We start from the raw sequence: 23,790 nt of genomic DNA, 5'->3' as shown, positions 1-23,790 counted from the left end.
ACCCACTACTGGATGTGAGGCAAAGAAAAAGTGGATTAGAAAAAATGACTTTGTGTCCAAGGTTTAGGGAAGTAGAAGAAGGAAGAGATAACAGATGAGACAAATGGATGGGATCGGGGATACGTTTGAGTTACAGATTTTCACTGGGAATAGATTTGGATGGCGGATGGCTGTCCATACAGTCACCATGTGTTGTGGTTAACTCTGGCCCTGCTCCTGCCCCAAGGACTGTGGATGTGGGGGAGACATCCACATGCTGCAGACCTGTTTTGCCCCCCCCCCGGTGGAATCTGATGATGAAGGCTCCTCTGACCAAGAAGACATGAGTGACAGGGAGGAGGAGTGTGTGGCAGACAGCCCAGAAGGAGATGAATTATCTAGCTCCTCCTTGGATTCAGAACAAGAGTTAATGATACAGCCACGCATGAGGAGAGCGATGCATAGGCAGCAACAACTGAGATATTATTATCAAAGAAAATGAGGCCACCTGTGGTTGGGTGGGGCTGTGGTAATTAGTGAGGCTGCTATAAATGGCAGCCAGTGGGTTTGGCCATTGTGGAGGATTATCTGATCGTTGTGTTTCATGACTGCTTTACTGACTTTGACTTTTGTGTGCTGATTTTTCCCCGTTTTGAAAGTAACCTAGAGCAAAGTGTGTTTCATTTTGTGAAAGAAGAAGGACTGTGAATTTCCTCACAGCTGCAAGCTAAGTTTCACAGAACTGATAAGGGACTTGTACAAAGTACCCATTTGTTTGGAGACAAGTGCTCTTTGCTACACAAAAAGAGTGCTCTGTTTATTTGAATTTTTGGTATAAAGAACATTGTTATGAATTTTCAAATGTGTGTGTGTCTGAAATTGTATCTGTGCATTTTTTGGGAGGATTCTACCAGAGAGCTCGACAGAACACCATGGCTTGGGCCTAACTCCATGGCCCTAATTATCTTTCTGCATTTAATAACCTCAGTGTTTTCCAAAGCTCTTTTTCTTGTGGAACAACTGTACTCGACATAAAGCTTAATAATATGATATAGAATGTATGCAGTTCAGAAAAACAAATATTGAAATAAATGTGTTAATTGTTAAAGGGCCTCAAGACTCCTTATGGCTTTTGAAAAAAATAAATGAGGCACACCTTCTACAGAAAAAGTGCCTCAGAATATTTTATAGGATAATCAGAACTGCAGAAAAAACAATTGCTGCCAACCTGCCTTCCATTGAGGACCTGTATACTGCACGAGTCAAAAAGAGGGCGGGGAAAATATTTACTGACCCCTCACATCCTGGACACAAATTGTTTCAACTCCTACCCTCAAAACGTCGCTGCAGAGCACTGCACACCAAGACAACTAGACACAAGAACAGTTTTTTCTCGAACGCCATCACTCTACTAAACAAATAATTCCCTCAACACTGTCACAACTTTTACTAAATCTGCACTATTTCTACTATTTTTTTCTAATCGTTCCTATCATCCTTTTCCTCCCGCTTAGGACTATATGACTGTAACTTGTTGCTTGTTTCCTAAGATTTTTATTAATATTGATTGTTTCTTCATTGCTTATTTGACCCTTATGACAATCATTAAGTGTTGTACCACATGATTCTTGACAAATGTATCTTTTTCTTTTATGTACGCTGAGAGCATCTGCACTAAGACAAATTCCTTGTGTGTCCAATCACACTTGGCCAATAAAATTCTATTCTATTCTATTTTACTTCTAAAAGGCTAAGGAAGACTTTTCTCAAGATCTTCTGCAATTTCGAGAAAAAAAATATAATGTAGCCAAAAGAGATCCTCATCTCTGTATCAGATTGCTGAAGAAATTAATAAGAGTACGCAAGCGTTTGTCCTTTGTCGGCCTACGTAGTTTATGAGCACGCTCCGTTCTCTAATATTGAATACAAAGGGATATTTAGAGGGTGTCGATCATTATGTCTTATTAGAGTCTTAGGGGTTGCAGGCAACCATCCCAGCACAATGCTTTTAAACAGTTCATTCATTTGTTACATTGGCTCCAGCTTGGACCCAGGCCCATCCGAAGTTCACTGCAGCAACACAGAAGCAGCCAAAATATCCAAGGGAATTCAAACACTGAAGTGAGGCTGCAAAAGGCAGCTGCCAAAATTCCCAAGTAGCAGCAGAGCAGCTACAGCAACTGCTTCAGAACGAGAAGAAAGGGAAGGTTAATATATGCTCTCCATCCTTTCAAAGGTGTTATTATACAGTGCAGTCATAAATTTTTGAAAATGTATTATTATTTTTTTTAAAATGTCAAATAGTAGGAAAAAGGATCTGGTTCACCAACTCTAACATCTTATACAATCAGGAGCTAGGTTTATCCATTACATAATGTGGTTTTGTTGGTTGGGTTGGCAGTGTAAATACTGAGCCTTTTGTAGGCTTTTCAAAGAATCAACAGTGAATCACCTACAACCAGCATGTGACTCATCCTCCATATCAAATCCCTCAGCATGCCAAGATCAAGCTGTCAAAAAAAATAAATGTAGACTTTAAGATTTAGATTTAGACTTAGATTCTTCTGGTACCTTCCAGAAATACTGGACTACTGGATTGGTTGGGAATGATGGAAGTTGCATCAGGAGAGTGTTTTCGACTTCCAGAGGGCCTACGGGAGGACGGGGGAGGATGTTTTTGCCCTCCCAAGGCTCCAGGGAAGCCTGGAAACAGAAGATTATTAGAAACGGAAAGCCCAGAAAGCACAAAAATATATATAGAAGAAACATAGAAACATAGATGACTGATGGCAGAAAAAGACCTCATGGTCCATCTAGTCTGCCCTTATACTATTTCCTGTATTTTATCTTAGAACAGGTATGTGTTTATCCCAGGCATGTTTAAATTCAGTTACTGTGGATTTACCAACCGCGCCTGCTGAAAGTTTGTTCCAAACATCTACTACTCTTTCAGTAAAATAATATTTTTTCACGTTGCTTCTTATCTTTCCCCCAACTAACTTCAGATTGTGTCCCCTTGTTCTTGTGTTCACTTTCCTATTAAAAACACTTCCCTCCTGAACCTTATTTAACCCTTTAACATATTTAACTGTTTTGATCATGTCCCCCCTTTTCCTTCTGTCCTCCAGACTATACAGATTGAGTTCATTAAGTGTTTCCTGATACGTTTTATGCTTAAGACCTTCCACCATTCTTGTAGCCCGTCTTTGGACCCGTTCAATTTTGTCAATATCTTTTTGTAGGTGAGGTCTCCAGAACTGAACACAGTACTCCAAATGTGGTCTCACCAGCGCTCTATACAGCAGGATCACAATCTCCCTCTTTCTGCTTGTTATAACTCTAGCTATGCAGCCAAGCATCCTACTTGCTTTTCCTACCGCCCGAAAATATGAAAATATAAAATATATGAATGCGCTGAGATGGACAGCTAACAATTGACTTGCGAGGCCAGAAAGACTCAGAGTATTTCGAAATATGGAATAAGTGGTGCCATTGGATCGAGCATGGAAAAACAAAAATGAAAAGAAAGAGCTAAAATAGAAGCATAATATGTAAATATGTATATAGAAATGTGTAAGTATTTTAGCTATTGCAACAACATAATATTAGTATAGTGCGTTCAAATATACAAATTGTGATGAAGCTCAAAAGAAGATGCAATGATGTAACAATGCAGAATCACTTACTGTATTTATTGCATTATTGTTTTTTAAAAGATTGAAAATTAATAAATTCTAATAAAAATAAGTAAAATGAGAACCTTTTCCCTCTTAGAAAAAGAAAAAAGGAAACAGAAAGAAGGAAGCCTAAGCAATCTCTCAATGGATTGTGGGGGCAATATGCTGGCTCTGTTAAAAAGTGCTATTGTTAACATGTTGTAAGCCACCCTGAGTCTAAGGTGAAGGGCAATATAAAAATCGAATAAATAAATAAACTGACAAGGGAAAAGATATAAAAATTGGGCTGTAATAAATAAAATCTCCGCTGAATGTTTTAGATAGATGAGGAATCTGAAAAAGGGAAGAATCATGTATAGCACCATTGCAGTATACGCCATAAACCAAACAGTGGTCCATACTCTTAAGTTATCCTAAAACAAGAAGCACCAATTAGTGCAAAGTAGGGGGGGGAGAATTACCTCTTAATTGGTGTCCTAAGGTTTGGAAGACATCTGATTTGGTTGCATCTGTTGTGGTTACAGTCTCAGGAAACAATCTAGGCCTGATGATCACTGTTGGATCTACGTTTTCCTCTGGACTTTCAGACTGGGCGCCAACCTTGTCAGGTGGATCAATGGTATGAGCAAGATTCAAGCTTGTATTGGCTGATTCCTCTACCTGACCTGACCCATTCTGATTATCTTGGCTTCCTTTTGCTGTGGTCGCCAGTAATCTTGGCGACGGGTCCTTTTTCACATCATCGTCCTCCTGTCCTGTTGGTTGCACTATCTGAGGTTGATTGATCTTCAAAGGATGCATAGCTTTCGCCTGGCTGGAAGGCTCTGATTTGGTATCATCCCACTCATCGCTTAGCAGCAAGCCCGGCGTGGCCATCATAGTAGGGCTTAAGACGCCTTTCAAGGGCCTTTGGTTCTCTTCCAAATTTAAGGAGGCATCTGCGGGCAACAACCTGGGCTCTGCAGCATCATCTGTGCCCATCCAGATCGTTGGGAAGCTATTTCCATCAGATCCTTTCGTCAAATCAACTGGTGGGCTCGTTGGAAGAAACGGATTCTTGAAGAGGTTGCTTGATGGTGCTGTAGCAGGAAAACCAATTATTACCTTTGGGATAGTCACCTTGGGATTGTCCGAAGGGTCAATACGGGCACCTTCCTCCAGACCGCCTGGCGTAAACTGATCTCCATCTATTTTTCCTTCTTCCCCCCCTCCCTCCACTGTTTCTTTTACAGAGCTAAGTGTATCATCTTCAACAGGAAGATCTGGAATTGTCACAACAGTGGCAATTAAAGCTTCCTGTGTCCCATATTTATCCGGTTCTTCATGGGGCCCATCGAGACTGATTTGCCTTTCGCTTTCTGCAGCAATCTTCAGACCTGTGCTGGCAAAAGCATCCTCGTCCGAATGCTCCGAGGGATTGTGAAGATGCAGAATGGTTGGTACGGTTGTTTTTACAGTTGTGGCTCTGTTTAATGACCCCCTGGATGGCTCCACTGAGGCTTCATAAAGGCTTTCAGATGTAGCAGCGCTACTTATATTCGTGGATGAGCTTACGTTACCCTCTGGATTTGATGCATTTGTGTCTGCTAAGCTGTTCCCTGCTGGTGATGCCAGTTGCAGTTCTCTTTCATGCCTTTCGTTCTCTTGGCTTAAAACAAGGCATTTCAAGCTGCCAAAGTTGAGTAGAATAAGGCAGAAGGCAAGGAACATGTGATGCCCCCGCACGCTGCTCATGTTCAAGGGAACGTTTGCATGGAAATGAGCAGAACAAATTATGCCAGTCAGTCAAGTCCTGCAGAATGAAACAAAACAGAGCAAAACAGATTTCCATTCCTTTCAAATTAGTATTTTTTTAAATTAAATTGAAATATCGTATAAAACTTTAGTATTCATAGTTACTTTGCTATTTATTTATTTATTTTATTTATTTATTTATTAGCTTTGTATGCCGCCCCTCTCCGTAGACTCGGGGCAGCTCACAACAATAACAAAGACAATGTAAGAACAAATCTAATAATTTAAAAAACACTAAAAAACCCATTATTAAAAGCAAGCATATACACAAACATACCATGTATAAACTGTATAGGCCCGGGGGAGATGTCTCAGTTCCCCCATGCCTGACGGCAGAGATGGGTCTTAAGAACTTTATGAAAGGCAAGGAGGGTGGGGGCAGTTCTGATCTCCGGGGGAGCTGATTCCAGAGGGTTGGGGCCGCCACAGAGAAGGCTCTTCTCCTGGGTCCCGCCAAATGATATTATTTAGTCGACAGGACCCGGAGAAGGCCAACTCTGTGGGACCTAACCAGTCACTGGGATCTGTGCGGAAGAAATATAGGCCCATTATTATTGTAATTACTTTTTTTGGGGGGGGGGGGTTCAGTCCCATTCAAAGCATTTCCTCATTGGATTAACAAGATGCATTTTGCAGAAGCTGGGTCTCAAAACTTCTGAACAAAACTAATTGTGGCTTAGTCAATAAACCCTGGCTAAGGAAACCCATTGCTTCATGCAATGCGTGAACTCAGTTATGATTGTCCTAACCCTAAACATCTTGATACCAGAATACTGGAAGTTTGTCTCCTTGTATGAATCTCTCCAAAGTGAAAGCCAAACATTAAAAAAAAATTCTGAGTGTCAGTAAATAATTTTTTTTAAAAAAAGATGTCCTGTGATGGAACCCAACTCATCTTTGACTGTTATAACAAAGAAAGCTTCCAATCAAAGCAGCTGTGCATCATCTAGAACATGATCAGGTGTGCCGCGAAGCTCAGCTTCTGAGACCGGAAGCTGAGCTTTATTCTTCGCGCCCAGCTGGAGCTTCCCTGGCAGGGGCGGCAACAAATCTCCTTTGGGGTCCGGCGGGAGGACACTGGCAGCAGGAACGGGAGGCTGCCTGCTGCAGCGGCCCCGGGCAGTCGCTGGGGAATGGCGGCGGCAAGCAAGAACTCCAGGGCGGAGGCAACGGCAGCGCCCTGCCCAGCTGGAGCTTCCCAGTGGAGGCGGCAACAAGTGTCCTTTCGGGCCCGGCGGGAGGGCAATGGCAGCAGGAACGGGAGGCTGCCGGCTGCAGCGGCCCCGGGCAGTTGCTGGGGGATGGCAGCGGCGAGCAAGAGCTCCAGGGCGGAGCCACTGGCAGCACCCCACCCAGCTGGAGCTTTCCTGGCAGGGGTGGCAACAATTGTCCTTTGGGGCCCGGCGGGAGGGCAATGGCAGCAGAAACAGGAGGCTGCTGGCTGCAGCGGCCCCAGGCACCGTTCCCTGTAGGCTGCACACACCTGCGCCAGCGCACCGCAAAATGCCCCCCACGCACCCTTTTCCAGGGGCGCGCAGGGAGCCGCGGCCACCCGCCTGCCCGATTTCCCTCCGCACGGCTGGGGACGCGGATCCACCGCCCTTGCCAGCCCGATCTCCCTCCACCCGACTGGGGAGGTGGATTCGCCGCCCCCGCCAGCCCGATTTCCCTCCGGTGGCTGGGGACGCGGATCCACCGCCTTCACCAGCCCGATTTCCCTCCGGTGGCTGGGGACGCGGATCCACCGCCTTTGCCAGCCCGATTTCCCTCCACCGGCTGGGGAGGTGGATTCGCCGCCCCGATTTCCCTCCGGTGGTTGGGGACGCGGATCCACCGCCTTTGCCAGCCCGATTTCCCTCCACCCGGCTGGGGAGGTAGATTCGCCGCCCCGATTTCCCTCCGGTGGCTGGGGACGCAGATCTACCGCCCTCGCCAGCCTGATCTCCCTCCGTGGGGGGGGCGACGAACCGACGACCGGGGGCTGTCCGTCCATGTTGGGTGGTGCAGGGCAGGCACAGGCAACCCCAGGGGAGAACAAGGGAGGGAGAAAAAGGAAAGAGAAAGAAAGGGAGGGAGAGAAAATTGGATGAAGGAGGGAGAGAAAGAAAGAGTAAGAGGTAGAAAAGATAGAGAAAAAGGAAGAGAAAGGGAGGGGGAGAAAGGAAAGAGGGAGGAAGGGGGGAGAGAAAGAAGATATGAAGGAGGGAGAAAAAGAAAGAGAGATAGAAAGGAAAGAGGGAGAGAAAGGAATGAGAGAGAAAGGGAGAGAGAGAGAGAGATAGCAAATGAGAGAGAGAAAGAGAGATAGCAAGAGAGAGAGATATATAGCAAGAGAGAGAGAGAGAAAGAAAGAGAGATAGCAAGAGAGAGAAAGAGAGATAGCAAGAGAGAGAGAGAAGAAAGATAGCAAGAGAGAGAGAGAAAGAAAGAGATAGCAAGAGAGACAGAGAGAAAGAGAAAGAAAGAGAGATAGCAAGAGAGAGAGAAAAAGAGAGGGAGAGAGAGATAGCAAGAGAGAGAGAGAGATACAAGAGAGAGAGAGAGAAAGATAGCAAGAGAGAAAGAGAGAGAGAGAAAGAGAGATGGCAAGAGAGACAGAGAGAGAAAGAGAGATAGCAAGAGAGACAGACAGAGAGAAAGAGAGAGAGAGATAGCAAGAGAGACAGAGAGAGAGAGAAAGCAAGAGAGAGAGAGCAAGAGGGGGGAAGGAGGGAGAAAGAAAGACATAGAGGGAGGGAAGGAGGGAGAAAGAGGGGAAGGAAAAGAGAAAGAAAGAGGGATGGAGAGAGAAAGGAAGGAAGAGAGAGAAAGAGGGAGGGAGAGAGAAATAGAGCGAAAGGGAGGAAGAGAGACTTTTTTGTCCAAACTTTTTTTAGCCCCCCCCCCCTTCAATGTTCCCCAGGATTTTGAAAATATGAAAAATGTGCCGCGGCTCCAAAAAGGTTGGGAAACACTGATCTAGAACAGTGTTTCCCAACCTTGGCAACTTGAAGATATTTGGCTGGGAAATTCTGGGAGTTGAAGTCCAGATATCTTCAAGTTGCCAAGGTTAGGATCTAGAACACGGGCAGGCAAAGTTGGCTCTTCTACGATATGTGGACTTCAACTCCCAGAATTCCTGAGCTAGCATGACTGGCTCAGGAATTCTGGGAGTTGAAGTCCACAACTCATAGAACAGCCAAGTTTGCCTACCCCTGATCTAGAAAGCACATGTATTAGATCAGGGAGTGTCAAACTCATGACGAATTATTGTTATCCTGTGAGGTACCGCCAACTTTCCCCCCTTTGCTAAAGCACGGATGGCCGTGGCTAGCACCTGACGCATCTTACCTACGGGCCGCAGGTTTGAAACCCCTGCTTTAGATGGAAGAGAAAATATACTAAATTCTATCTGCATCACTTCCAAGTGGGTTTAAGAAAACTCCAAGCTGAAATAAGTAAGGGAGATGGACTATGACCTGACATGGACTATGACCTGACGTGGTATCCTAGCAACAGGTCAGAGCCCATGGAGTTGGCCTTCTCTGGGTCCTGTCAGCCAAGCAATGCCGACTGGAGGGCCCCAGGGGAAGGGCCTTCTCTGTGGCAGCTCCAACCGTCTGGAACCAACTCCCTCTGGAGATTCGCACTGCCCCCGCTCTCCTGGCCTTACGGAAGGCTCTTTGCCAGCAGGCTTGGGGCCTTAGGGCTCTAACATCTTGCTCCGTCCGTCAGCATGACCGTGGTGTAAATGTGTGTGGGTGCATGGTTTTATAACTTGGGGTTTTTAGATCACTTTTATAATTGGGCTTTGGGATTATTTTTGTATTTCTTTTATATGTTGTGAGCTGCCCTGAGTCTTCGGAGAAAGGCGTCATATTAAGTCCAATAAATAAATAAATAAATAAATAAGAAAGCATGCTTCCTATTTCTTGGGAGACAAGCTGAAGCCTGTTGACTGAAAACTTTTAGTGCTTGCTAAAATGTATAATGATAAATGAGAAGGAACTATATTCCATAAGGCAGTGGTAGCAACTAAAAACACCTGCTTCTTCATGACATTCTTTGATTGACGGGACCCACCGAATGTCTCTCATGCTGAATCTAACTCGATGAGTAAAAATAAACTGGAACAAGAGGCTCCCAAAGTAGACATGGACCTATACCAGTGATGGCGAACCTATGGCACGGGTGTCACAGGTGGCACGCGAAGCCATATCTGTTGTCATGTGAGTTGTTGCCCTAGCTCAGCTCTAATGTGCATGTGTGTGCTGGCCAGCTGATTTTTGGCTCACACAGAGGCTCTGGGAGGACATTTTTGGCTTCCAGAAAGCCTCCGGGGAATGGCAGAGGGCATTGTTACCCTCTCCCGGCTCCAGGAAAGCCTTTCGAGCCTGGGGAAGGCAAAACACAAGCCTACTGGGCCCACCAAAAGTTGGAAAACAGGCCATTTCCAGCCTCCACAGGGCCTCCAGGGGGAATGGGAAGCTGTTTTTGCCCTCCACAGGCATTGAATTATGGTGTGGGCACTCGCACATATGTGATAGTACACGTGCACGCTCTTTCGGTACCCGAGGGGAAAAAGGTTCGCCATCACTGCCCTATACCATGAACAGCTTTCTAGTTGGCCACCAATATCTTGAATTGCATCTGGAAGCACATCTCCAACCAAGGCAGCTCATTGACAGAAGAGTTACATGTGCACATTAAAATACATTCATATCTGCATTTGACAGCAGCTATAGCTTCCAGATGCTTTTCAAGTGAAGCCATATGTGCAGTGCATTGCAGTAATCCACCCAGGTGACTAAGGTGTGAGTCACTGTAAGCAGAGCCTCCTGATCCAGAAAAAGGAACAGATGATGTATAAGATGAAGTTTGTACAAAAACCCACTGGCTTGTCTGACACCTGATCACTGAACTGTTGCAAGCCCAGAAGGATCCTCAGATTTCACATCAGTTCTGCTTAGAGCAGTGCAGCCACTTAGTCCTTCTAGGGTTGAGCTGAAGCCTGTTTTTCCCCTTGCAGCCTACAATCTCTAGCCCCTGAGATAAAACCATAGACAGCAGCTTCTTGGAGATGTTAAATGGAAGTGGAGAAAGCCTTACTCCATCAACACTGACCAGAACTGACTCTGGATAAAGGAGGAGACCCAGCATAAGGCTGTTCACTCCCAACCCCCAAAGTCATTACAGACAGTCACCATGTTTGGTGGTGTCAAAGGCTGCTGAGAGTCAAGAAGACCAAGGATGGATATGCTACACCCACCCATTTGGTCCTCTTCTCAGGTATGAAACAGTATTGAAAGGAATCTAAACAATCCAATCTCTCCGGGCTTCTCTAAATCTGCAGAATATAATTGGTTTACAAGTATATGAAATCAATTAAACGAACAACTTCAAGAAGGGAGGTTGCAGCATCTTAAATGCTTCTTTGAGCAATGCCTCTTGTCTACTCAGAAATCTTTCTCTTTTGTGACAGCAGTTTCTATCTTCTCTACTGATTCCCATAAATTTTACATTCTTATACAACAGAATAAACAATTGGAACTGACCTCTGAAATATACATACAATGATTCCTTTACTTACAAACTTAATTCGTTCTGTGACCAGGTTCTTAAGTAGAAAAGTTTGTAAGAAGAAGCAATTTTTCCCATTGGAATCAATGTAAAAGCAAATAATGCATGCAATTGGGGAAACCACAGGGAGGCTGGAGGCCCTGTTTCCTCCCAGGGGATTCCTAGAGCGGCCCCACAGAGGCTTCTCCCTGCCTTTTCCAGCCCTGTTTCCTCCCAGGAAATTCCTAGCGAGGCCCCACAGAGGCTTCTCCCTGCCTTTTCCAGTTACTGTTTCAGAGGCTCGGGTTTGTACGTTGAAAATGGTTCTTGAGAAGAGGCAATAAAATCTTGATCACCCGGTTCTTATCTAGAAAAGTTTGTAAGTAGAGGCATTTGTAGGTAGAGGTATATTCTAACATAGCCAAAATTTAAAATATTTCTATTCTAGTCTGCTACAATATTCCATTTCCAAAGCAGCTGCCTGGAATTTCCTGTACCAGCAGGAATATTTAATACCCAAGAATGGGTAACAAATAATCCAAGATATTGCTAGACGTGGAATCTTCCTTCAACTACCTTACCCTCCATACATAAAAGAAAAACCAAGTGTACCAAACCCATCCTTAAAGGACAGAGATCTTCTCTTAGCAACTCCAAATATCAAGGAATTATTGAGCTATGGAACTCAGTCACTTTAAAGGAGAGAGAGAATGAAAGAAACTGGCTTTTCAACATCATGAAAGAATGGATGGAGCGTACAAAAAGATCAGCATATGGAGTTAAACACAGGTCAGTGATGGAACTGAAGATAAAAGTTTGGATAAGGCTCTGATTGTTTAGAAAGGACAACTGTGAGTGGCATCCAAATTGTTCCAAAGCAACAAAGGCATTAGATTCAGTCAGTGCAGACAGCTCCATCCTAAAAGCTTGAGAGAGATGACATCCTGTTGGCTTCATCTAATACAGAGAAATGCTTGAGGCTGCCAGCTGCCATTTTTCAATATGATACTGCTTGCAGCTAGGTTTAGTCAGAAAGCCCCAATCAATGCAGATAATTAAACATATTCACAGCAGTGTATTGAGAGGGTACTTTCAACTGTTAATGGAAGAGGAGTTAACTTAAAGAAAGTAGATAATGGGGAAAACACTTAAAGAATGAACTTTGAATGAGCTTAGAGGAGACATCTCTTTAAAAAGGACATAGAGCAAGCAAGGGCATTTGAAAGAGAAGACCAAGAAATAGGTAGCCAACATAATCATTATTTTTCTTTCTGGTAGAAAGAAATGAAGAGAAGAGAGCTGTTCAACATGGCTCTAATCAGAGGAAATTAATTGCCAAAAGTCAAGCCTTTGAGTTGAGTTCAAATCCTGGGATCTTTATATGGATGTATCCATGGCAACAATATAAAACTGAGATGTAATACTGTATACCCTTTTGTACATATATGTTTGTTTGTGTGTGTTTGTTTCTCGGTATACCATAATATCTGTTCTTCGGTGGCGGTTTCGCTTCCAAGGACTAACCACTATGTTCAACTCTGACTATCTTCTGCAATAAACCAAGACCAAGTATGGATCTCCTAAAACACTGGCTAAACTGTTCCACAGAGATTCCTATCTATTTTAACTATTCAGGTGATGGGGTCCAGATTGCCACATTGTTAGTTCAGAAGGTCTGAAGGAAGTGAAAAGTAAATTTGGTTAACAGAAGGAATTCGCAGAGTTGATACGAAACTCCAGAGAAGATGGTATGTTGCGAAGATGTAGTGAAGACCACATACATGAGAAATGAAAGAGGACACTGAATAACATGACCATCCTTTAAGACCTGGCTTTTCTGGCAGGCTTGGAATTAGATTCACTGTTTTGTGTGTGCATGGTTCTTTTTAAGATTATTTTATTGTTATTATATTACTGATTTTATTATGCAATTTTGGTTGTATTTTAATGCTATTGTATTTATTCCACTTCTTAACCACTCTGAGTCCGCTTTGGATTGAGCGGCATGTAAATACAGTGGTACCTTTACTTATGAACTTAATTCATTCTGTGATCAGGTTCTTAAGTAGAAAAGTTTTTAAGAAGAAGCAATTTTTCCAATAGGAATCAATGTAAAAGCGAATAATGCGTGTGATTGGGGAAACCATAGGGAGGATGGAGGCCCTGTTTCCTCCCAGGAGATTCCTAGAGAGGCCCTACGGAGGCTTCTCCCCACCTTTTCTGGCCCCGTTTCCTACCAGGAGATTCCTAGAGATGCCCCACGAAGGCTTCTCCCCACCTTTTCCGCCCCTGTTTCCTCCCAGGAGATTCCTAGAGAGGCCCCACGGAGGCTTCTCCCCACCTTTTCTGGCCCCGTTTCCTACCAGGAGATTCCTAGAGAGGCCCCACGGAGGCATCTCACCACCTTTTCTGGCCCTGTTTCCTACCAAGAGATTCTTAGAGAGGCCCCAAGGAGGCTTCTCCGCGCCTTTTCTGGCCCTGTTTCCTACCAAGAGATTCTTAGAGAGGCCCCACGGAGGCTTCTCCCCACCTTTTCTGGCCCCATTTCCTACCAGGAGATTCCTAGAGAGGCCCCACGGAGGCTTCTCCCCACCTTTTCTGGCCCCGTTTCCTACCAGGAGATTCCTAGAGAGGCTCCACGGAGGCTTCTCACCACCTTTTCTGGCCCTGTTTCCTACCAAGAGATTCTTAGAGAGGCCCCAAGGAGGCTTCTCCGCGCCTTTTCCAGTTACAGTTTCGGAGGCTCGGGTTTGTAAGTGGAAAATGCTTCTTGAGAAGAGGCAAAAAAATCTTGAACACCCGGTTCTTATCTAGAAAAGTTCGTAAGTAGAGGCGTACTTAGATAGATAAATCCTTAAGCAGGGACTATAAATAGGACCAACTTTCTCTTTTGGGGGAAAATATAAAAAAAAATTAAAAAGCGTTGGATCCCCCACATTAATTTGCTAAAAATACAGGTTGGCAAGGTTTTACAGAAGTGATTTGTAATTGTCTCCTTCTTAGAGCTGAGAGAAAGTGACTGGCTAAGGTCATACCACTGGATTTGTTTTGAAGTTGGTACTAGAATTCATGACTGCCTGGTTTGTAGCCTGATACTTTAACCACTATACCAAACTGGCTCTCATTTTTTTCCTTTAGCTGTTTCTAATTTGGCAAAGATAAATACTTAACTTTAACTACTATATGAATTTGATAGTCAGTGTTGAATATCTATTTTTCTGCACAGAAAACAAGATTATTTTCATGCTTATTTGCTCTATTTAACGTTTTAATTATGTTTAGAACAAAGTGGTAGAGAAGGCAATGCTTATTAATTAAGAAGTGAATCACTAGACCCAATTCAGCTCCAGACATAATATTTATCCCATAATGCTAGATTCTAGAGAAGCACGTTATATGAATTATCTGTTAAATTCTTCTGAACCATTGAATGAAGGAATCCCTGACAGAGTATTGAATGAGTGATGTCACCAGTGAGTAAGCGATCAACTCTGGGCTGGAGATGAGGAGAATCATACTAAATTGTTGTTTGCTACCTTTTCTTAATAAAAAAAAAAGAATACCAAAATAATAAGCTGCTTTATTGGATCACTGATCTAATCGGTATTAGCTATTGTGCCTTCTCCAACTGTATGTTTTCCACATGTGTTACATTAAAACTCCCATCACTCTCAGACAGCATTAGTTGTAGACCAGCACATGTGGAGAGAGCTCCAGTTAGGAGATTCATCCTAAAACCTACCTGAAGGTACCAGGCAGAATCTTACATGAATTTAAAGTCTGCCTTTCAAGAAGCAGCTTTTTTCTCAAAAGAGAAAGAGGGTAATCAACTCTCATTTTAAGTCATGATTTAACTAATCATGGTTTGCTGAATATGACGAAAGCCGGGATCTCAATCAATATATAGATATGATTTATAACACATGATTTGGAGAGGAAAGAGAAAAAAAATAACAGAGCAGTTTTGCATGACTATGGCTCCAACAAGCTAAATGCAGTCTGTGAGAATGGCAATGAGGTTGATGGTTAAGTTTTCCCCTTCTCTTTTCTTTTCTAAAATCTGGCAGCACACGTTCTTAGGTAAATGGTAGTCAAATGCCCATTTAATCTCTAATATATACAGATTACAAACAAAAGAAAGAGTAACTTTTTGTTCCAAGGCATCACATCTCTGGAGAATCCCACATGTGCCTCCCGGCACAAATCGTTGTGTGCAGAATGCCACCTTATGTTGCATTTCATTTGCAGAGTGGGGGGTGTAGTAAGTAACCCAAGCAAGCACTGCACAACAAATGGAACAAAGTTGGCTCCCTCCCCTGCCTCCTCCAGATCTCTGATTCAATCATTCCCATGACACTGATAAACAAGAAAAAGAATAGTTCTTTTCATTTTCCTACCCACCCACCCCATCCCAGCAAAAGAGAACGATGCTTATCTAACAGCAACGAAAGAGCAGCAGTTCTATTTAACTTTGGCATCACACAAAAAGTTGTGCTTTAAAAAAAAAAGATTCGATCGTCAGTTTTCATTTATATGCTGGCGTTACAAAGCCATGCGACCCTGTTTAGTCTCCAAATTCCACAAGGGTGTTGACCCAGAGCCAGGAGGAGAGAGAAATGAATGAAATCAGCCATGAACTGAGGGAAATTTGATCTTTGCGGGAAGGGGGGGCAGTGTTGCTGTGGAAGGGGAGAAGAGAGCCACAAATCCTCAAACAAAAGGCAGACCAAAGCAATAGCAGCTAGCTAGCGGCAACATCCATTTCCTCCAGTAATACAAAGGAGGAGGCTGGGCTACAGCTGCCTTTTTTCCCCCATTCTTGAGGAATCCAGGCGGGATGGGATGGGGATGAGCAAAGGTAGTGAGAAAAGAATTCCTGCATCCCTCGGCAAGGCCCGTTTGCTTCCCTAATCCTGCATCCTCCAGATAAGCGAAGCATAGCATACGTCCATTGTCTAGAAATCCTAACTGAGCCTGGGGCGAAGCAATCTCTGGCCAGTCCCTCCAAAGGCAGGTCCTCCTAGGTCTCTCTTCCCTCTGAGCCACAAATACCTCAAGGTTACCTCAATTTTTGCCTTACCTGAACGCCTGCTGTCACTTTAGCTGGGTAGCATCTTTAAAGTCCCTGGGAAAAGCTTCCTGTGGGTTTTCAGCATCCTCCGTTCAGCTGCTCTGCTGCTGCCTTCATGGCCAAGAGACTAGGAGGAGGAGAGAAAAGAAAGGGAGGAGAGAGAGAGAGAAAGAGAGAGAGTACAGATGCTTTTCATATTCATGAGAGCCTCCTTCCCCGGCTCAGCGATTGGGCAAAACCCATAGCAAGATACACCCTGCCTCCCTGAAGCACTCTTTCAAGCCACCCAACCCTAGCTCTACTCAGTGTCCACTGGAGCTGGTAGAAAGAAAAACTATACGAGGTAATAGTCGGAGTAGAAGTGTTTATTCATATAGTAGGAGTAAATGCAGCATTTCAAAGATAGACAGACCTTGACTTGCAATATGTAGAACCCGTATCTCTGAACAGAGCATATGGCAAGCTGGATAGGGCCCGAGCACAGATGGTACAGCTATTTTGCAGGCTGTCAACAATTGGACTAGAAGACCCTGGAGATCCCAGATATGCTGTCTGGTTTCCATTGGGGTGAAGGATGGGAAAGCTAAATCTAAACGAAGTAACATAATAAATAAAACAGGTCCAGGATTCGTTTCGTTCCCAGCATCTCGGGGGGTGGGGGAACTTTGCTACATGCTGTGAATTGCTGCTGGTAATATATAATTTCTGGGCTAGATAACAAATTATCTGGTTTTGTTAGAGCATCTCTAATCAAAACTATGGTTCACTAACCCTTATTAGGAATTACTGACTTAGCAAAGTTTAGAAGTTAGTATCAATGTAAATTGCTAGCAGTAATATGGATATAAATTGAGCTGCTTTTCAGATCGCATTTTAGTCATGATTTCATAGTCCCGGTTTTTGCAGTCTTCAGTCTTTTGTTACAGCACAGGGGTGGGCTGCTGCCCGGATGTGGGGGGGGAACGCAGTGGGGTAGCGAAAATGTATGAGATGTATTATTGTTTTCATATTAAGGGTTTTAAATTGTTTTAATTTGGGATTTGTACTGTTTTTGTTGTTGTGAGCCGCCCCGAGACTTCAGAGATGGGCGGCATATAAATTGAATGAATGAATGAATGAATGAATGAATGAATGAATGAATGAATGAATGAATGAATGAATGAATGAATGGAGCTCCACCCCAGAGCACCCAATTTGCACTGAAAGATGTTGAAAGCAAATGCAGGGCGTCCTGCATAAGCCACATCCACAGTGTGGTAGTAAAAATTTTGGTAGCCTTTCACTGTTACAGCACTATAATTTGTAGACCATTTACACTTTTAGCTACCAGGGTAATGTTATCCACATAGTGCTACTGGTACTTATTGATGCTTCATCCTTCAATTTTTTAAACATAGTTGTCTTCCTTCCACCCTACTTTCCTCGTTATATATTCCACATATTTCTATAGGTTCCATCAATCAAAAATGCCATCAAATGCTGTAGTTTTTTTAACCAGGTAAAGACCCAGAGTGATGATCTCACTTCATTTTCTAGTAAAAGTTTTTTGTAAACGGAGAATATCTTGGAAGACCTGTTTTCTATGTCTGTTTCTCCCTCGGAGTCTTTACAAATGTTATTATACTGTTCCTTGTGTAACAGCTCTCTAAAATTCTTTGTTAGATTATTTCCTGAGCTCTTTGTCTTTGTTGCCTTCTTTTCTCAGCAATCAGCACACAACATGCCCCGAAATGAGGACAGACATCAACTTCTAGTATCTTTCTATATTGCTGCAATTCAATAAGCCTGCTTGCTTTAGCTGGGCAGCTGGGCTGACCATGAAGGCTGGCATGACAAGCATATACAAGCATTGTTCTGCAACCCAACAAGACAGACAGAGACTTGCAGAGGATAATCAGAACTGCAGAAAAAACAATTATTGCCAACCTGCCTTCCATCGAGGACCTGTATACTGCACAAGTCAAAAAGAGGGCAGTGAAAATATTTACAAACACCTCATATCCTGGACACAAACTGTTTCAATTCCTACCCTCAAAATGACGCTATGGAGCACTGAACACCTACCGTTCCTGTCCTAATGTCTTTTTTATCCTTTCTATCTCTACTTTATACTTATCTCTATACTTATGCTAAAATGTACTATAATACTATACTTGTATGACAAATAAATAAATAAATAAAATAAAAATAAATAAATAAACAATGTCAAACTAAGTCTGCACTACTATTAATCTTCTCATTGTTCCTATCACCCATCTCCTCCCACTAATGACTGTATGACTGTAACTTTGTTGCTTGTATCCTTACAATTTATATTGACTGGTTCCTAATGTTTGGATTGTTTATTTGCACCTGGACTAAGTGTTGTGATTCTTGACAAATCTATCTTTTCTTTTATGTACACTGAGAGCATCTGCACCAAGACAAATTTCTTGTATGTCCAATCACACTTGGCCAATCAAAATATATATTCTATTCTATTCTATACTCTTAAGCAAATTCCTAGTATTCTTCATTCATCCCTTCCAGAAACACGGGGCTTGGGGAGCATTCAGAGTGACTGTATATAAAAACAGTATCTGTATTTTAAGAATTAGACAAACTGTTTTCTAAATGATAAGCTGAGTTTATTATTAAAAATCACTTTTCGTGATTCTCAAATTTGAATTTCTCAAGAATGTACAAAAAGAAAAATTGGACTGTATTGACAGAGAAATTTATTATGATCACTAGGCCAGCCTAGTAACAAACTGAGAGCAACTGGTAACAGTGCACATGCCCACAGAGAAGGTTCTATGTGCCATCTCTGGCATGCGTGCCATAGGTTCATCATCATGGCCCTGTACCATTTCAGCCAAGTCTGGGAATCGTACTTGAGATGCTCCAACCTACACCAAAGCCAGTTTCAGATCAAACTCTCACCATTTGTATTTCCAAAGGGAAAGCAGGCATCGCTTCTTTGTCCCAGCAGGCCTTCCATACAGCTTCAGATCTTTTGCTGTAGGCCCAATTAGACTTAATTAGTCTAACTAGAGAAGCAGGAGGTCTTCAGGCGGAGTCAGTGTTCTGCCACTATCCTTTATTTGTCCCAGCTTTTATTCAAAAGATCTGCAGTTTTTAAGAGTGCAAATACGATGCTGAAAGAGTATTTATAAATTCCCTGTACTGATATAACATAATCCACAAGTTTTGTAGCAAGTGTAGTTTTCACAGAATTAAGATTTAAGCAAATAGAAAAGTCAGTTAAATAACTCTACATGACCAAGAGTAGAATATGATGCCTCTAAAGCTAGTATTACAATTAGCATGTGGTACAAAAATAAGACATTGGTTAATTTATACATTGCTGTAAATAATAAAGCAAGAATGGATTGTTATTGCAAAACACACTAATTTTATAGCTGATGTGAGATAGGAATATTGATTGGTCCACAGTTTAGATGCCCCAGTTATTGCTAATTTGTGATAGTTATATTCCACTTCTATGTTGTTATTTGTGAAGTAGATTAGGCTAAGAGATATTGACAAATTCTCTCTGTGCTTTATAAATAAGCATGGACTTGAATCATCTGTTTTATTTTAGCACTAACCATTACACTATGCTATGGTGGAATTTTACAGTCTTGCTTCTTTCCTTCACTACCCTCCATCTATAAAAATACTTTTTTCTTGGTTCCCTGGATTTATTTCCATAGGATCATCCTGATAGGAAAAACATAACCTGCATGACACAATTATTTTATTTATTTATTTATTTATTTATTTATTTATTTATATGCCACTTATCTCATTCTGAAAAACAACTCTAGGCAGCATATATTTTAGTTCTATCTCTGTTAACTGTGACACAACTGATGTTCTTAACATTTCCTTTTTTGTTGTTTGCGATTGTACAGTAGACCAGTGTTTCCCAACCTTGGCAACTTGGGAGATATCTGGACTTCAACTTCCAGAATTCCCCAGCCAGCATTCACTGGCTGGGGAATTCTGGGAGTTGAAGTCCCAATATCTTTGGGAAACACTGCACTAGACAACAAGCTCTCAGTTTGATCCTTTGCTTACAATAGCCCCTAAACTGCTGACAATGGGAGAAGAGAATATTTGCTAAAACAAGTCAGCAGTTATAATTTAGGAAGCAGAATTGCTGAATAGAAATACCTAGACATTTCTCTTCACTGCCCAAGGTCACCCAAATCAACTGCAATTCTAGCCTAAAGTAGAGATCGGATTCCCAGGGCCAAATGCTGCCAAGTAGCATTTCTTTTAAATGGTTTATACTGTATATCAGGGGAATACATACATAAGTGACTTCATAAAAAGAATAGTCCTTGAAATAAACTTCTACAGAAACTAGAAATAAAATGAATATCTTTTTTTTTAAGAATCGAAGAGAATAACAAGAGTTGGAAGGAACCTTGAAGCAGTGAAGGGCTACCAAAATTTTTACTACCATACTATGGGTGTGGCTTATGCATTTTCTTTCAACATCTTTCAGTGCAAATTGGGTGCTCTGGAGTGGAGCTCCATTTTCCCTACCCCACTGCGTTTCCCCCACCATCACATCTGGGCAGCAGCCCACCCCTACCTTGAAGGTATTATAGTCCAACACCCTGCTCAACAAGAGCTCTATATCATTTCAGACAAACAGCTATCCAATCTCTTCTTGGATTAAGGTTGTCATTTCCAGTAATATTTAGTTTTTTCTTCCATCTGTCTTAAATATTGGACTGTAGAATTAGATTAACATAGTACTTTATTTATATGTTAGCTTTTATATTCTTCTAGCTCTAAAAGCAAGATTTCACCAATGCATCCTTCCTTATCATTTCTATAAAATTTATATCCAGCACTGACAGCATTCCATTGATTCTCTCCACTCTACCAGGTTTCTATTATATCATTATTCCATTTTTCATCAATTCCATTTATTAATTGTATGTCTACGTTCGACCCACTTGACAAGTGACTCTGGACAACTTAAACACACACACACACACACACACACATTTAGCAGATTTACGTATCTTCCTGACTCAGTATCTGCAGAAAGAATCACATTTTTAAGTCTGTCTAAAAGACAATAGTGCTAATGCTGCATGTACTAATTCATTTGTCTGCAACTTAGTACACTAATTCTTTCAATTGCTAGTATTGTTTGAAAACTATTATACTCCACATTATTTACCAAATGTTGCTGGTATTAGATTGTTTGTTTTCTCACTACCTTCTCCAGTAAGTATAATAATAATAATAATAATAATAATAATAATAATAATAATAACAACAACAACAACAACAACAACAGAGTTGGAAGGGACCTTGGAGGTCTTCTAGTCCAATCCCCTGCTTAGGCAGGAAACCCTACACTACTTCAGACAAATGGTTAGCCAACATCTGCTTAAAAACTTCCAGTGTTAGGGCATTCACAACTTCTGGAGGCAAGCTGTTCCACTGATTAACTGTTCTGTCAGGAAATTTTTCCTTAGTTCTAAGTTATTTCTCTCCTTGTTTAGTTTCCACCCATTGTTTGTTTGTTTGTTTGTTTGTTTGTGTTTGTTTGTTTGTTGATTGATTGATTGATTGATTTGATTTGTATCCTGCCCCTCTCCGGAGACTCGGAGCGGCTCACAACAGATGCTCTACCCTCAGATGCTTTGGAGAATAGGTTAACTCCTTCTTCTTTGTCACAATCCCTGAGATATTGGATCACTGCCATCATGTCCCCCCTGGTCCTTATTTTCTTTTCTTTTTTATTTTTCATTAAAGAATGCACAGTACAAAAACAGAATCCAAATACATAAACATGAAATAAAAAGAACAAAAAATGAAAAGATTAGAGAGATACCTTGCTATCCTTATTATATTCCTTATTTTCATTAAACTAGCCATGGCCAGTTCCTGCAACCATTCTTCATGTTTTAGCCTCCAGTCCCCTAATCTTCTTTGTTACTCTTCTCTGCAACTTTTCGAGAGTCACAATATCCTTTTAGCTTCATGGCAACCAAAACTAAATGCAGAATTCCAAGAGTGGCCTTACCAGGTCTTATAAAGTGGTATTAATACTTCACATGATCTTGATTCTATCCCTCTTTTTATGAAGTAATCCACTTCAAAAATTGGAGCAAAACCTAAGGACAGATTTGGCTATCAGACAGCATGGAGACAGGTATCAGTTTAGGATGGGATTAGATGAAGAGAGGAACTGAAATTAATCCTGGTCACGTCTAAAATGCGTATTTTACACTATTCTCTGAAATATATGCATCATTTTATTTGAAAAGGCATTTTGCCATTTAGAACGCCTAATATGATTTCAGTCAAAATGAAAACCCTCTTTCATGAACAGGTTCAGACTGCTACAAAATATTTTCCAAAGTCTAATAAATCTAAACTCTTCCACCAATTCCCTAATGGCTAACTGACATAAATTTGGATCAGGAATACAGTAGCCAGTTCTATATTGGCATTCTGTGCAATAAATAGGAAAACACCATCTTCTCTCTTGGCTTTCACAATTAGTTTTCCCCCCTTTTTTTCCTTTAGAAACTGACCTAAAAGATAGTTTCTACGTTTTTAAAAAATTATAAAAGTAAACTTTATTTAAAAACACAAAATACAAACAATTAAACTCACACAGAAAAGGAGGAAAAAATATTAAAATAAAAATTGGACATTTTGGTGATGTGCCTGTAGTACAAATCTAATGGTGCTTATTTGCTATTACATAGTTTCTATGTTAATGCTTCTATAGAGTTTGGTTTCCTGACTCACTCACAATTGCTAAACATACCTTGACACTTAGTCTTTTCTGGGTAGGATGTCAGTGGTAGCCAGAAGTCTCTCTTGATCTTCACTGTAATCAGAGGTTCCAGATTGCTTCTCTTTTCAAAGAAAGTTGGTTGGGATCAAGCTGTTGACTAAGAAATGCCACACTATCCACAGTTGATCAATCAGTTAGCTGCTGCCATAAGCCTCTCCCTCTCAGGCCATGAGTTCACAAAGTAAGCAAAGACGTCCTTCACTCAGTCACATGAAAACCACAAAGCCTCACCCAGTTAGCCAACAAGATTTCTTAAATGCAGTATTTACAAACATCCCGGCTCCCTCCCAAAACTTTCCTATTCCAACTTGCTCACTCTTAATCCTAAAAGTTTAAGGCACCAGCTCACTCTTAATCCTAAAAATTTAATTTTGCACCATGGTCCACATTAAAATATTTGGGCCTTCTGAGAGTATTCTGGAAATTGCATATGGCCAATTGATTTCCCACTCCAAGTTAAGATGTTATGTGAGACGAACAAATTATGGTTAATTCTGTAAAGCATACTAAACAACACAATTATATACTACTGTATTTCCAATCTGTATTTCCAGCATCAGGTTTTTTTCTGTTGGGAAGTATCAGGTTTTTTCTCTTGGGAAGCATCTTGCCTGGCATAGAGGAGGGTTCAAGCAGTTAGCCTGGAATCACTGGGTTAGGAATTTATTTATTTGTTTGTTTGTTTGTTTGTTTGTTTGTATGCCGCCCCTCTCCGTAGACTCGGGGCGGTTAACAACAATAATAAAACAGCATATGACAAATCTAATATTTAAAATAACTAAGAAACCCTTATTAAAAACCAAACATACACACAAATATACCATGCACAATTTGTATAGGCCTGGGGGGAAAGGAATATCTCAATTCCCCCATGCCTGACGACAGAGGTGAGTTTTATCCTTGGTGGGCTC

At 41.8% G+C, this 23,790-nt stretch overlaps 1 protein-coding gene across 1 annotated transcript in view; it reads right to left on the bottom strand.

Annotated features, from left to right (window-relative positions):
* ARMH4 (armadillo like helical domain containing 4) overlaps nucleotides 1-23,113 on the bottom strand; it is a 93,614-nt gene extending 70,501 nt beyond the window's left edge. The window contains exons 1-3 of the mRNA XM_070749758.1: nucleotides 22,850-23,113; nucleotides 16,069-16,186; nucleotides 4,118-5,448 (exon numbers count right to left, since the gene is read on the bottom strand). Of these exons, the coding sequence (XP_070605859.1) occupies nucleotides 4,118-5,390 (1,273 nt within the window). The 5' untranslated portion in view covers nucleotides 5,391-5,448; nucleotides 16,069-16,186; nucleotides 22,850-23,113. The remainder of the gene's footprint in view (nucleotides 1-4,117; nucleotides 5,449-16,068; nucleotides 16,187-22,849) is intronic.
* Between the last annotated feature and the right edge of the window lie 677 nt (nucleotides 23,114-23,790).

This window comes from Erythrolamprus reginae, chromosome 1 (assembly GCF_031021105.1).
Source record: "Erythrolamprus reginae isolate rEryReg1 chromosome 1, rEryReg1.hap1, whole genome shotgun sequence".
Classification (NCBI taxonomy): Eukaryota; Metazoa; Chordata; class Lepidosauria; order Squamata; family Dipsadidae; genus Erythrolamprus; species Erythrolamprus reginae.
The sequence above is the reverse complement of the archived record's forward strand: the minus strand, read 5'-3'. Positions and strand labels throughout refer to the sequence as shown.